General features: G+C 44.3%; 1 protein-coding gene across 5 annotated transcripts in view; it reads right to left on the minus strand.

The window, feature by feature from the left end:
* Arih2 (ariadne RBR E3 ubiquitin protein ligase 2) overlaps nucleotides 1-14,082 on the minus strand; it is a 55,484-nt gene that overhangs the window by 2,423 nt on the left and 38,979 nt on the right. For all 5 annotated transcript variants that reach the window (XM_040739499.1, XM_040739497.1, XM_040739498.1 and 2 more), the window contains 10 exons: nucleotides 13,138-13,288; nucleotides 11,914-12,035; nucleotides 10,886-10,995; nucleotides 8,198-8,315; nucleotides 6,745-6,795; nucleotides 6,632-6,653; nucleotides 3,290-3,441; nucleotides 2,816-2,959; nucleotides 2,290-2,358; nucleotides 54-137 (listed from right to left, as the gene is read on the minus strand). In XM_040739499.1, the coding sequence (XP_040595433.1) occupies nucleotides 54-137; nucleotides 2,290-2,358; nucleotides 2,816-2,959; nucleotides 3,290-3,441; nucleotides 6,632-6,653; nucleotides 6,745-6,795; nucleotides 8,198-8,315; nucleotides 10,886-10,995; nucleotides 11,914-12,035; nucleotides 13,138-13,288 (1,023 nt within the window). The remainder of the gene's footprint in view (nucleotides 1-53; nucleotides 138-2,289; nucleotides 2,359-2,815; nucleotides 2,960-3,289; nucleotides 3,442-6,631; nucleotides 6,654-6,744; nucleotides 6,796-8,197; nucleotides 8,316-10,885; nucleotides 10,996-11,913; nucleotides 12,036-13,137; nucleotides 13,289-14,082) is intronic.

A 14,082-nucleotide genomic window follows, 5' to 3' on the forward strand; every position in this document is an offset into this window, starting at 1 on the left:
CATGCCCATTACAATCCCCTTTCCTTACCTGCAACAGGGCAGAAGGCACTTACCCCTCTGTCATAGCTGTCTGCACGCTCAACTTTCCATGAGAGGTTCTCGATCTCAGCCTCCAGTTGAGCCTGCTGGTATTCAAACTGTATGGGCAGAGCAGGAGGGTCAGAAGGAGAGGGGGCTGTAGCTGGGCAGGGCCTGCAGATGGAGGCACACGCAGCACCTCAGGCTCGAAACAGCAACTGACAACCCTGTCACTGTCCTGAGAGTGCCTACTACTCACTGTGCCTGAGCTGGAAAACAACATCCAAAGAGCTCCATAAGAGAGGAGCAGGCAGCCAGGAAACATTTGCCTTCCACCACCAACAGAAGGTGAGAAACGTAAGCCAAAGGAAAAGATGTTCCCAAAATATTGGGACACAGACGCTGCAAAGGTGAAGTTAAGAGGGATATTCTCAAGACACTGTATGCATTCAACACTTCACTTTCCCCCAGCTAGCTAGCCTATCAAAGCCTCAAAGTCAAGGCTAGGAATGTGTCTCAGTTGGTGAAATGCCTACAAGATGTACATAGCCTTAGGTTCAGTTCCCAACACTGTGAACGGTGTGTGGTGACTCATCACTGCAATCCCACACTAAGGAACACCAAGCTCAAGGTCCTCCTTGGTTACTTAGCAAGTTTGAGGACAGCCTGAGCTACATGAAACCCTAACTCTATATACTTTTCTTGGTCTTATTTGTGACAGTGAAAATGGAAACAACTGTCATTTCAAATGATGATACATTAAAGCAATATAGATGGAGCATTTATAGAACCACTAAAGAAAAAAAAATTAAGTCTGGCCGGGCAGTGGTTGTCCACGCCTTTGAACCCAGCACTCGGGAGGCAGAGGAAGGTGGATCTCTGTGAGTTCCAGCCTGTGAGTGCCAGCCTGGTCTAAAAGAGCAAGTTCCAGGACAGGCTCCAAAAGCCAGAGAAACCCTGTCATGAAAAACAAAACAAAAATTTCAGTTTGATAATTGGTGACACCTGTAACAATGATAAACTTGTAACAATAAAATGTGCACATGTATCCTTGTTTGAGATAGAGTTTCTCTGTATAACAGCCCTGGAACTTTCCTTTGTAGAGCATGCTGGCCTCCAAGGCACAGAGATTTGCCCTACTGTTTCCTGAGTACCCGGAGTAAACTATTGAGTGCCACCACTGTACCAGGTCATATTTTTTTTAAAGACTTATTTATTATGTATACAGTGTTCTGCCTCTACACCAGAAGAGTTGCTGGGAATTGAACTCAGGACCTTGGGAAGAGCAGCCAGTGCTCTTAACCTCTGAATCATCTCTCCAGCCTGATTTTGTTTTTTGAGATAAGGTACTGCTATGTTACTATAGAATATTGTTTTAAGGTGTATTGTATTTGTTTATGCTGTGGAACATTTGTTTTAATAATGCAAAGATGTGTTGCATTCTTTCATTTCATTTGTCTAACTCTGTGAAGCTGTGATTCTTTGCCTGTCTAAAACACCTAATGGTCGAATAAAGAACTGAATGGCCAATAGCAAGGCAGGAGAAAATAGGCGGGGCTGGCAGGTAGAGAGAATAAATAATGGGAGGAGAAATCTGGGAGAAGGAGTAAGAGAACAAGGAGGAGAACTTCAGGGGCCACAGCAGTAAGAGTGAAACTGAGATACACAGAAGAAAAGGAAAAAGACCAGAGGCAAAAGGTAGTTGGGATAACTTAAATTAAGAATAGCTGGCAAGAAACAAGCCAAGCCTGGCGGTGGTGGTGCACGCCTTTAATCCCAGCACTCGGGAGGCAGAGGTAGGTGAATCTCTGTGAGTTCGAGGCCATCCTGGTCTACAGAGCTAGTTCCAGGACAGGCTCCAAAACAATACAGAGAAACCCTGTCTCAAAAAACAAAAACAAACAAACAAAAAAGAAAAAAGAAAATGCTGTGATCTTGTCACTCACCCCCAGTAGGATAATGAATAATATAAATGCTATGTTTACTTTAAGTGATACATATACATTACTTTGGCCCCAGCAGAAACGACCATATCCAAGAGGAAGAACTAGAGGAATAAAAGAGCAAATATAATGTAATGATGTGCATGGCATGGTCACTGGCTATCCAAGGTCTGATTACAGATGCTCAGGGCAGAAATGGAATTTTACAGTAAGACAGTTTGACTGTATTCTCACAATGACCTGGTCAGAGCCCTGTTCACATGCCATGTACTGGTAAGAATGGGCCCCTCTAAAAGCTGCAGGATACAGAAAGGCAACTCTAGCTTACCAGCTTTTTCCTGGGACCAGACTCCATGTAGTAGGCATATGGATAGGTGTACTGCAGGGTGTATCGACACTGTGAAAGGAAAGAAAAAAGGACCTCCATCTTCCTAACTGACCCGCAGCGCAGTGGCTCTTACAATTCACACTCAACCATGCAAATGGCTGCAGATATGTGGACCTTAAAGCAACGAGGCCAAAACTACAGAGATGGTGGACTCCAGACACAGAGAAAACTGAAACAAGAATGGTCACAGATGCCGACACTGAGTTATTGCCACCAGTTACCTCATGGTTTTTTCATCTTTAGTCGGCTTTCTCAGTGTTGGCAGGGGGCAGTAAAACTGCTCACACATAAATCTCTGGGACTTCTGGTATATTCAGCACAGGGAATGTGCACTCATAGATGCGCATGTAGAGCTACACACGGCACCAAACTCCACCTCTTTTCAGAGGTGAACTCTCAACCCTATTGTTTACAGCAAGCAGGGACAAGGCTGGGACTAGTGACGGAAGAGGGAGAGGGCAGATACCTTGGCCAACAGCTTAGCAGCGTTCTGCAGATATTGCCAGTCAATCCACGTTCCCAAATTGTTCATAACCCTCTCTTGAATCTTTTCATGAATCCGCTGGTATGTCTGTGCCTCTAGCTGTAAACTTTTGTTGTGGTTTTCCCACTACAAAGCAGAAGAAGGAAAAATGTACAGGAGTCCCACTAAGGTACAGGGATCAACACAGGAGTTTAGGACAAACACCGTGGGCCATGCCCACAGGTGGAAAAGACTGACCATGATCTGTCATTCAACTAAGGTAATATCAGGTCCTTCTCCATTCAGCTGTGTCTGTCCTGCACAACTGAAAAGCCATATTTGCAAGAGGCAATACTCAGGCAGGTACAGGAGCTCCATTCACTGACTTCCACATTTACACGGCATCCCAACGATCTCATTTCAGCAAGCCAGTGCAAGAAACCTACTCTGGAGGGCACGATATGACAAGACACCTACCCTCTCAAAGTAGAACAAGTACTTCTTGAGGGCCTCCCTGGCCTGGGCTTGCTGGCTCTGGTTGACAATGTCGGGATTCTCCTTGTACCGACTACACTCATAGTATTCACTGCCGTGTGTCTTCCAATCTCCTAGACACATCCAGCAGAAGTCTGCACAGAACAGAGGGTGAGTCATTCACCTTCGCACACTCCTCTACAACAGAGGGAAAAATCAGTAGGACGAAGGGCTAACCCGAGCACTAAGTATCAAGGGCGCCTCTTTGCAGAGGGATGTGCAATTCTCAATCTTGTCACAACTGACTGTCCCCACAGCTTGTCAGGATAGCCAATGGCCATGAGCACACATGCTGTGTGCCTTACTGCTGACTGTACAAAGTCACTGGTCAGCTTGGTCAACGCCATTGTAAGAAGCAAACAATACCCACATGAGGCCCCTCTGGTCACCTAGAACACACGCTGCCCATATAAACTACTGTCCTAATTACTTACCTAAAATTTTATATGCAAGTCTGGAAACAAAAGCTTTTTTCTTTTTTGGTGCATGCACACCTATGCAGTGCACACACATGGAAGACAGAGGTCAATTCTAGTGTTGTTCCTCAGTTGTCATCTTATTTCATCCGTTTTTCCCTCTTGAGACAAGGTCTAGGGTTCACCCCTTCAGCAAGCTCCCAGAGTTTACCTGTCTTTGCCTCTCCAACATTGGGATTACAAGTATATACCACCATAATGGTTTTGTTACTTGGGTTCTGGGGACTGAACTCAGACTGCCATGTTTGAGCATGTATTAGTAAAAAATCTCTATCTACTCAATAGTTCACAGGCAGAATTACAAGTGCAATTCTGTTTCCCCACTGAGGAAGGAAAAAAAAATCTAAAATTGCTATGTAGGGTTGGAAAGATGGTTCAACTATCTGCAACTCCAAGATCTGACACTCTCACACAGACATAGGATCAGGAAAACAACAATGTGCATAAAAATGAATTATAAAAAATTCTCTGCTTAAAAAAAGTATGCTATGTATTCTAATAACAACTGTCATCTAATAGAGGTCACCTACCAATTTTGTTAGACATCCAAGATCTAGTCTCTGTTGTGTTGTTCTGTTTCTGCCAGAGAACCTATTAGTGGTAAATCCTGTTCCCCAGGATTTATACTTTAACTTGGGCACTGACTTTCCAAAAGGAGTTGTTAGGGCATTTTGGAGAAGGAAAAATCAAATGCAGCCAGGCACATTTATTCAACTCCTGTTTCCTGGAGGTCCTCATCTAATAGTGGGTTAACATGGTCCCTTCCTTATTCAGTTAGGTTGCTTTAAGGGATAATACATTGCTTAGGGTTGTTCTAGTAAGTGACAGAATTATACAGCAAACTGTGGCTGTGGGGAGATAGGGAGACGAGGATTCCTAAACACTAGAAATATCTGATGGAGTCTGTGCACTTTTCTTCCTTTTCTTTTTGGTTTTCAAGACAAGGTTTCTCCATGTAGACCAGCTATCCTTGAACTCACAGAGATCCACCTGCCTCTGCCTCCCAAATGCTAGAATTAAAGATGTGTACCAGGACATCTTCCTTTTCTTCTTATGCACCAGGGTAATTGTTAGGAGACCCAAATTGGCCTCAAACATTTGTACTCAACCAATTCTTTCTTTCTTTCTTTTTTTTGGTTTTTCGAGACAGGGTTTCTCTGTGGCTTTGGAGACTGTCCTGGAACTAGCTCTTGTAGACCAGGCTGGTCTCGAACTCACAGAGATCCACCTGCCTCTGCCTCCCAAGTGCTGGGATTAAAGGCGTGCAAGCCACCACCGCCCGGCTGTACTCAACCAATTCTACTGCCCAGTTTCTCAGGGGTACCCAACATATAACTTCTTTTAGGAAAAAACTTTCACTTGGTTCCCTGCAAAGAGCAGCAGGAAGCCTGACCACCATTCTTCTTTAAACACACGTGGCAATGCCCTGCTGTAAGTGCATGACAGAAGACTTCTCCCTCTAACAAGAATCAGTATTGTAAAACTGTCTATAACTTTACCAGACACTCTTAATTACAGAAGGCTTGTGGGAATAGCACCAGCATGGGCCCCAGCAAACAGTTAATTACCAGGTGTGATGGTGCTAACCTTTAATCATCACTTGGGAGGCAGAGGCAGGTGGATCTCAATGAGTTAGTAGAGGACAGCCTGGTCACATAGCTAAAAAGTTCTAGGCTTGCCAAGGCTACATAGTAAAACTGGTCTCAAAATAACCAATCAACAAAGACCTCCATTCCCAAAGAAATGGTCAGTCTCGGGGGCTGGAGAGATGGCTCAAAGGTTAAGAGCACTGACTGCTCTTCCAGAGGTCCTGAGTTCAATTCCCAGCAACCATATGGTGGCTCACAACCATCTGTAATGAGATCTGGTGCCCTCTTCTGGCGTGCAGGCAGAACATTGTATACATATTAATAAATAAATAAAATCTTAAAAAAAAAAAAAAAAGAAATGGTCAGTCTCCTGCTCAGCAATGAAGAAATTGTGGGCGACTATCTGAAACACATTTTCTATTTGTAGGAACTTGATCTGGCAGGAAGGAAAGGGAAACTATCGATCTGTAGCTACGTAAACTGGTCCTGATGGATGGAGACCCAATCAAAGGTCTTTCTGGAAACGGCTCTGAAGAACTGGTTTTGCAGCACCATGGCAAAGCCATGGACAGCCTTTTCTAAAAGACACACCTCTTATGGTATCTCAGAGAGTCCTCTTGGTATCTGTTTTGGCAAAAAGAATAAGACACACTAAAACCTTGAACTGAGTGTGTTGGTACATGCCTGTAATCCAACCACCTGTGAGATAGGGTCAGAGGATTGCTTCAAGTATAAGACCAGCTAGGACCTTGTGCCTGAGCAGGACCCTGTCCATAAAAGATAAGGAAAAAAGAGGTAGTATTGGGGCCAGGCGGTGGTGGCACACGCCTTTAATCCCAGCACTCGGGAGGCAGGCGGATCTCTGTGATTTTGAGGCCAGGCTGGACCAACAGCCTCCAAAACAATACAGAGAAACCCTGCCTTGTAAAACCAAAAAAAAAAAAAAAAAAAAAAGAGGTAGTATTGGATGGCTGAGGAGCATGAAGGTCACACAAAAGGACTTAAAAAATCAGCAAGATGGCAGTTGAATTATAAAAGAATGCTCCCCTCCACAAGAAAATGGAAAGTTGCTCTTATGCCGGTTAGAGTGATCTTAAGTGATGGAGGCCCCCCCTTTGTTTTGCCATTTCATTACAAAAGAACTCACTATAAGTAACGGAGAACAAAACACAAGAAGCATAACCCATGCTCCTGGACCGGAGACCAGGCCTGGGACTCACCGTGCTTACACTTGGAGCATTGCTGTCAGAGAGAACAGAAGAGAACACATTAAGGAAGAGTACTTTGACCAAGGGTTCCAAGTCACACATGCAAACCCTCTGTTTCTGCTCACCATGTGATTGCAGCCTCCGTTCTTCTCAATACAGATGTTGCACTTGGGACACTGAGGAGACAGAAAGGTGCCATTAGGCTTACACATCATCAGCCCAGTTCTAAGAAAAATTACACAAAACTCCAGGCACGCGTGCCCAATAGCTCATCGCAAGCACTTCTGAGGAGGAGTGTTTCACTTAAATGTGGCGGGTCGCTGAGGCTGGAACAGCAATTCAAGGAACCGAGGTCAGCATGTTTGGCTCTGTAATAATATGAGTACCAGCTGAGCCCCACTAAGTCTTCTGCCATCTGTCCTTGCTGTGACACCACTCAGATTAAGCCCAGGCTGAAGCAGCAGAAAGCCTGCATGCTGGGAGAATGGCCACCCTGGACCAAGTCCTGGTGAGCTAGCTTGGACTTTGGCTTCCAGAAGCGGGTCTGGAAACCACCTCTCACTTGAAAAAGGCTAGCAACCCAGCACCTAGTCTGACATGGAGCCTCCCATTAGAGTGAAGCAGTCTGTGTAGAGATCCAAGTGAGTCAGTGAGTGAGTGACTGCATAGGGAACAATGGATGCTTTAATGAATACTGAGAATATCAGGGTTTCTATTACAGTCTTGTTATTTATGAGCTAGGCCAATTAACCACTCCACTCCCAGGGCTACCAAAGCTTGGTACATACTTATTTTATAGTTAGTTTTCCTTTGGATCAAACTTTTCTAATTATTTTGGAATTTTATTAAAATAATGCCATCTGGGCCTAGAGATGGCTCAGCAGTTAACATCACTGTTGGCTGATCTTGCATATGACCTGGGTTCAATTTCTAGTGCCACACAGTGGCTCAAAATCACCTGTAGTTCCAGTTCCAGATGCATCATGTATGTGGTGCACATACATGTATTCAGGCAGAACATTCATACATATACAGTAAAAAAAAATTGTTTAGTTTTATTTTGAGACAGAGTCTCTCTCATGTAGTTCTGGCTGTTCTGGAAATGTTATATGGACCAGGCTGGCCTCAAACTTACAGAGATCCAGCCAGGCAGTGGTGGCACACATCTATAATTCCAGCACTTGGGAGGCAGAGGCAGGTGGGTATCTGTGAGTTCGAGGCCAGCCTGGTCTACAAAGTGAGTTCCAGGACAGAGAAACCCTGTCTCGAAAAACAAAAAGACAAAACAAAACAAAAAACCCCAACAACCTTACAGAGAGATCCATCTGCCTCTGTCTCTGCAGTACAATGATTAAATATGTGGGCAACTAGGTCCAGCATGGAAAAATAAATATTTTTTCAAAAATAAATGCATCCAAGGATAAAAACTGATAAAAATATACTAAGCATGGCCAAGAGTCTAGAGTCTCTATAAGTTCCTAGGCTATGTGCTGTGCTCTCAGATGGCCACTCTTGCGGGCAGAGCCTTGGGGAGCATTGCTTGGGGAAATCCCATGCCAGGTAACACACAGTCCTTACGTCTTTAGTGTGAGCACTGATGTAGTTAGCTGTTTCAGAGTCATCTGCACACTTCGTGAGCCATTTCCGGATTGTGGCGCAGTCTGTGGGGGCGTGATACATCTGTCGACACTTAAAACTTAAAATTGGAAAAGAAACACATTCAAATAGTCATCAAGTTAGTTTCAAATTTTCCTGAATTAAAGCTTTAGACAAAAATCACTTTTTGAGGTCGTAGGGACTTTACTCACACAGGATTATAATGAAATACATTGTGAATGTTTCTTCAACTCCAGCCTGAGACATGCTCAATAGGCCCCCCTGAAGTTCCTCCTTAAACACCTTGGATGGTATTAACTCAGCTTCAGCAGTCCCCCGACCCCATATCAAACTCAAGGCCTTGCACTTTACTATGACGCTACATTCTGTGCCCTCAAGTCAGGTTTGTGGGGTTTTTTGTTTGTTTTTTCCTGCAACAGAGCCTCATATGTCCTAGACCAGCCTCCAAAGACTACCTTAAACTTGCGGTCTTTCTGCTTCTACTTCCTGAGTACTGGCATTACAGGCATGAGCCAAACAGGCCTGGTTGTTGTGGTATTGAAGATAAAATCCAGGGCTTTGTGTACAACGCAAGCACTCTACCAACTGAGCTACATCTCCAGCCATAAGCTCAGCTTCTTGGCAGGCAAGTACTCAGAAGGTACTCTAAGGAGCACCTTCAATTCAGGGTTAAGGTAGAACTGAAACTTTTGGGAGTTTCTCTACACCTTCTGGCCAGATGTGCAGAAGGACTCACAAATGCCAGAACTTGTAAAATCTGGGGGTCCTAATACATCTGACAAGAGTTGAAGCAGAAAAAGAAACAGCTTTTTTCTATAAACCGACAGTAAGGTCCACAGGCAGACAGCAGACACATGCCTTTGGGAAAGAAGCTCTTGATGTGAGATCAAGGTGGCAAAGCAACTGTTCAGTTCAACTCTTGGTGGGGCAGAGTCCTTCACTGTCCTGAAGGGCAGAATACACACTCCCATTTATTGTGAAGCTTCTCTGAAGCAGACCATCAGTCTTCCAGGGAGGTGCAATTAGGACGGACCCTGATTTAAATTATGACTCTGCTATTTACTAGTAGGTCCATTTACCTCATCCTTTGATTTCCTCACCGAGAACACATACTGGTGACAGAGGCAATCTCCCAGTTGTGATATGTAGGGAAAATGGCTGGACAGTGCTCATCACTTGGAAAGAATTTGTTAAGTTTTGGCTATGCCCATGGAATTTACTGAATTGGGAGTACCTAAGGATTAGAATTCACCCATGAATTAATAGTTTCATAAAAGTCAGTCCGTACCAGTTAGGCGGCACATGAACTCAATCAATACCAGCTCTTGGGGTGCACACTTCTATGATTCTGAGGTCAGCCTGGGCTATAAATAAGATTCAGGATATCCAAAGTTACATAGCAAGACAAAACAACAAAAAACCGAGGTCAAATTAACAAAAAACAAAGTCAAAGGGGTGTGGGGAACATAGCTCAGTTGATAGAATGCTGGCCTAGCATGCACATGGGGCAATCCCTAATAACATATAAATTGGGCGTGGTGTTGCAAGTCTGGAATCCCAGCACTGTGGAAGCAGAGGGAGGATGATCAGATGTTCAAGACCATCCTTGGCTATACTGTGAATCTGAGGTCAGACTGAGTTAAACTAGACCTTGCCTAAAAATTTTTTTCTAATTAAAAAAGGTAGCTAAGCCGGGAGTTGGTGGCACTCGCCTTTAATCCCAACACTCAGAAGGCAGAGGCAGGTGGATCTCTGTGAGTTCAAGGCCAGCCTGGTCTACAATAGCTGGTTCCAGGACAGTCTCCAAAGCCACCGAGAAACCCTGTCTTGAAAAACCATAAAAACAAAAAGTAGCTAAGAAAAGTTTTTTTTTTTTTTTTTTTGGTTTTCGAGACAGGGTTTCTCTGTGGCTTTGGAGGCTGTTCTGGAACTCACCCTGTAGACCAGGCTGGCCTCGAACTCACAGAGATCCACCTGCCTCTGCCTCCCGAGTGCTGGGATTAAAGGCGTGCGCCACCAACGCCCGGCTAGTAGCTAAGAAAAGTTTAAAACAGAGAAAGCTGCAGCATGGTTTACAGAGCAAGTTCCAGGACAGCTCCCAAAACAATACAGAGAAACCCTGCCTCGAAAAAACAAAAAACAAAACAAAACAGAGAAAGCTGAAATGTTCAAGTCATATGTAAATTGTCAGTAAAGGTAGACAATCTCTGGGTTGTGAGTATAGTATAAACCTAACGGGCTGGAGAGATGGCTCAGAGGTTAAGAGCACTGGCTGTTCTTCCAGAGGTCCTGAGTTCAATTCCCAGCAACCACATGGTGGCTCACAACCATCTGCAATGAGATCTGGTGCCCTCTTCTGGCCTGCTGGCAGACATGAAGTGCTGTATACATAATAAATAAAATCTTAAAAAAAAAGAAAAAAAAAAAACAAAAAATCCCTAACATATTCCTGCCAGTTATTTGTCTCCAAAGTCTATTCATTTACCAAAATACTTCAAGGACACAAACTGCAGGGCACAAATGTGGCCACTACCAGCAGAGTACTCTACTGGAACATCTCTCCAGGCCTGTCCTCACATACAGCAAGTGTACTCTTTGGAGGAAAATGGGCCATGAGCCCAGGACTTCTCAGCGCCCACTCCCTCTTACCAGAAGACCTCGTTGCATCGATTGCACTGCACTCGGCGAGCTCTAGGCTCTTGTACCCGAATAACCATGGGGCAGTCTGCACCAGGGCACAGCTGGAGCTGGTAATGACTCTGTGAACACAAAGGAACATGATGTTCAAGTGCTTCTGCTCTTCTAGCTGAGAACCTGTTTCAAAGGACTCAACAAACTTAGGATGAAGAACAAATATTAACAAGTTACCGAAGACAATCTTTGTTTAGCTTAAAACAGGTTTCCACGTCGGGTGTTGGTGGCACACGCCTTTAGGACCAGGCTGGCCTTGAACTCATAGAGATCCTCCTACCTCTGCCTCCTGAGCGCTGGGATTAAGGGCTACCACCACCTAGCTCCAATAGCAACTCTTGAGCTATACCAGACCTGTGCTCACTCCCTCATAAGCTTGCTCAGCTTGTTTAATCAACTGTGTACACTTTGAGATGACTGTTCATATTATGGAAATGAAAACCAAGACTCAGGGCTGGAGAGATGGCTCAGTGGTTAAGAGCACTGACTGCTCTTCCAGAGGACATGGGTTCAATTCCCAGCAACCACATGGCAGCTTACAACTGTCTGTAATTTCGGTACCAGGGAACCCAACAACCATGACAAAACATCAATGCACATAAGAATCAATTAATTTAAAAAACAAACCAAGATTCAGGTAAATTCATGAGCAAGTGGTCTCATAACAAGAAAGTAACACAGTGGTTTATCTGACCCCACAGCCTTGATCATATATGTATTTTTAAATTAAATTATGTATCTATAAATGGGGAGCAGGTAGATATATGCATGAATCCAGGTACATAAGATCCCCTGAGGCTGAAGTTACAGAGGGGACATGAGTGCCGGGAACTAACTCAGGTCCCCTTCAATATTCTAAACGGCTGAGCCATTTCTCCAGCCCCAAGACCTATGTGATTCATCACCCACCATCTAAAGGCAGCTGTGATTATACTATGTAAGGTAGGCTCAGGAGGACAGAGGGCAAAAGACAGGGTTGCTCATACCTCCACATAGTCCCTAAAGAGGTAGCGCCTGTATTTATCTCTCAATTCTTCATTGGGAAGCAAGGGAAACACAAAGTCCTCTGGTGTTCGGAGTGGACAATCCTGAGCCATACACGAGACTCCTGTTGAACAAAGATAATGTAATGGATAGCCAAATTGCAGAAGACACATACATCTACCTAATAGTTCAACCAACAAATTATAATTTCATATAGGATATCCTCTGTCCAAAATATTTATCAAAAACTTATTCAAAGAGAAATTAGCATGTTTTCATAGTAATGTAACACATATATCAGCATAAGCATCACTAAATAAAATTACAGGGTTGGATGTAGTGGCTCACAACTTTAATTCCAGCACTGGGAACACAGAGCAGAGGCAGAGGTGGGGGGGGTCTCAGAGAGTTTGAGGCCAACTTGGTTTACATAGTGAGACCCAGGCTAGCCAAGGCTACACAGCAAGACGTGTCTGGCTGTGGCTAGCCTTGAACTCCGGATGCTTCCTCCCAAATGTTGGGATCACGAGCATTTACCACCAGACCCAGGTTAACATATTGAGATTCTGCAGGTAACAATGAACATGGTTCTAATTAGTCTTAATAATATCAAGTCACAGAACAACAAACACTCCTGTAGCTGGTACTAAAATCTGATATAGTCGAGGGAATCAAGACATGGTAGCCAGTTCAAATGACAGATCTCTTAAAGGTGAGAAAATCTCCTTGTATTCACACCAATATCCGTAAAACCATTTATTTCCTTATTTTGCTGGAGACTACAGAGAATTGTGCTACTATTTTAGACTGGAATTTAGAAACCATCAGACTCTGGGTGGTGGTGGCACACACCTTTTAATTCCAGTACTTGGGAGGCAGAGGCAGGTGGATCTCTGTGAGTTCGAGGCCAGTTTGGTCTACAGAGTTAATTCTAGAACAGCTAGAGCTGTTCACAGAGAAACTACCAGACCTAACTATAAGAACCTGTCAATCACAGAAGAAAAGTTCAGTTAAATGAACTGGGTTCCCCACCCCAGTACCCATATGATGACTACAACCAACTGTAAAATCAGTTCCAGGGAATCCCATGCCCTCTTCTGACTTCCACACATACCATGCCCACTTACAAAACACTTACACACATAAAATCAAAGGAATAAATGTCATTAAAACTTGACAACAAAGATTTATTTTGAGAGTCACATTTAAGCTTGGTGCAGACTCACCTACACCAACACCGTCCTTGACAAGTACTGAGCAATGCTGCTCCCAGCAGCTTCGGCAAAACTGATGTTGGCAGGCCAGAGAGAGTAGGTTTTCCTTCCGCACAAACTGCATACACACTGCACAGTGGTGAGAAGGATGGACTGTGGGGACCTAGAGAGAGATGTAGCCACATAAGCCAAAGACTAACCATCAAATTCAGTCTTAAAGGTTCTGAAAGATCGAGCAGGGTGTTGGTGGTGCACGCCTTTAATCCCAGCACCCGGGAGGGAGAAGTAGGTAGATCTCTGTGAGTTCGAGGCCAGCCTGGTCTACAGAGCAAGTTCCAGGACAGCCTCCAAAACAATACAGAGAAACCCTGTCTCGAAAAACCAAAAACAGACTACCTCCTGGGTGCTCTGACACTTGGTAGAAGACCTGGGTTAGGTTCCCAGCACCCACTTGGCAGCTCACACCCATCTGCAGCTCCAGTTTCAGAGGATTTGATGCCCTTTGCAGGCCTGTACTCCCATCAGACATACATGTAGTGCACAAGTATACATGCACACAAAACACTCATAAGTAAAGTAAAATAAATACATTTGTTAAAAAAAAAAAGAATCAGGCATGGTGGTGCATGCCTTTAATCTCTGCACTCGGGAGGCAAAGGTGGCAGTTTCAGGACAGCCTGGTCAACATAATGTGGCAAGACCCTGCAAACAAATAAAAGATAGGGGGAAGAAAAAAAGGGAAAAAACAAGGGGATAATTAGGAGCAAAATAAGGAGCTTGGGCAGGCTATATAATACAAAAACAAAGCTGATGCTAACACTGAAGACAGAGACAGCCATGAACATCCAAAGAAGCCTGACTAAAACAGGAGACACTCAGGACTGGAGAGATGACTCAGCAGCTGGGAGCACTGGCTGTTCTTCCAGAGGACCCAGGTTCAATTCCCAACACCCACAT

Source organism: Mesocricetus auratus, unplaced genomic scaffold (genome assembly GCF_017639785.1).
Source record: "Mesocricetus auratus isolate SY011 unplaced genomic scaffold, BCM_Maur_2.0 Super-Scaffold_100691, whole genome shotgun sequence".
In the NCBI taxonomy this organism is placed as follows: Eukaryota; Metazoa; Chordata; class Mammalia; order Rodentia; family Cricetidae; genus Mesocricetus; species Mesocricetus auratus.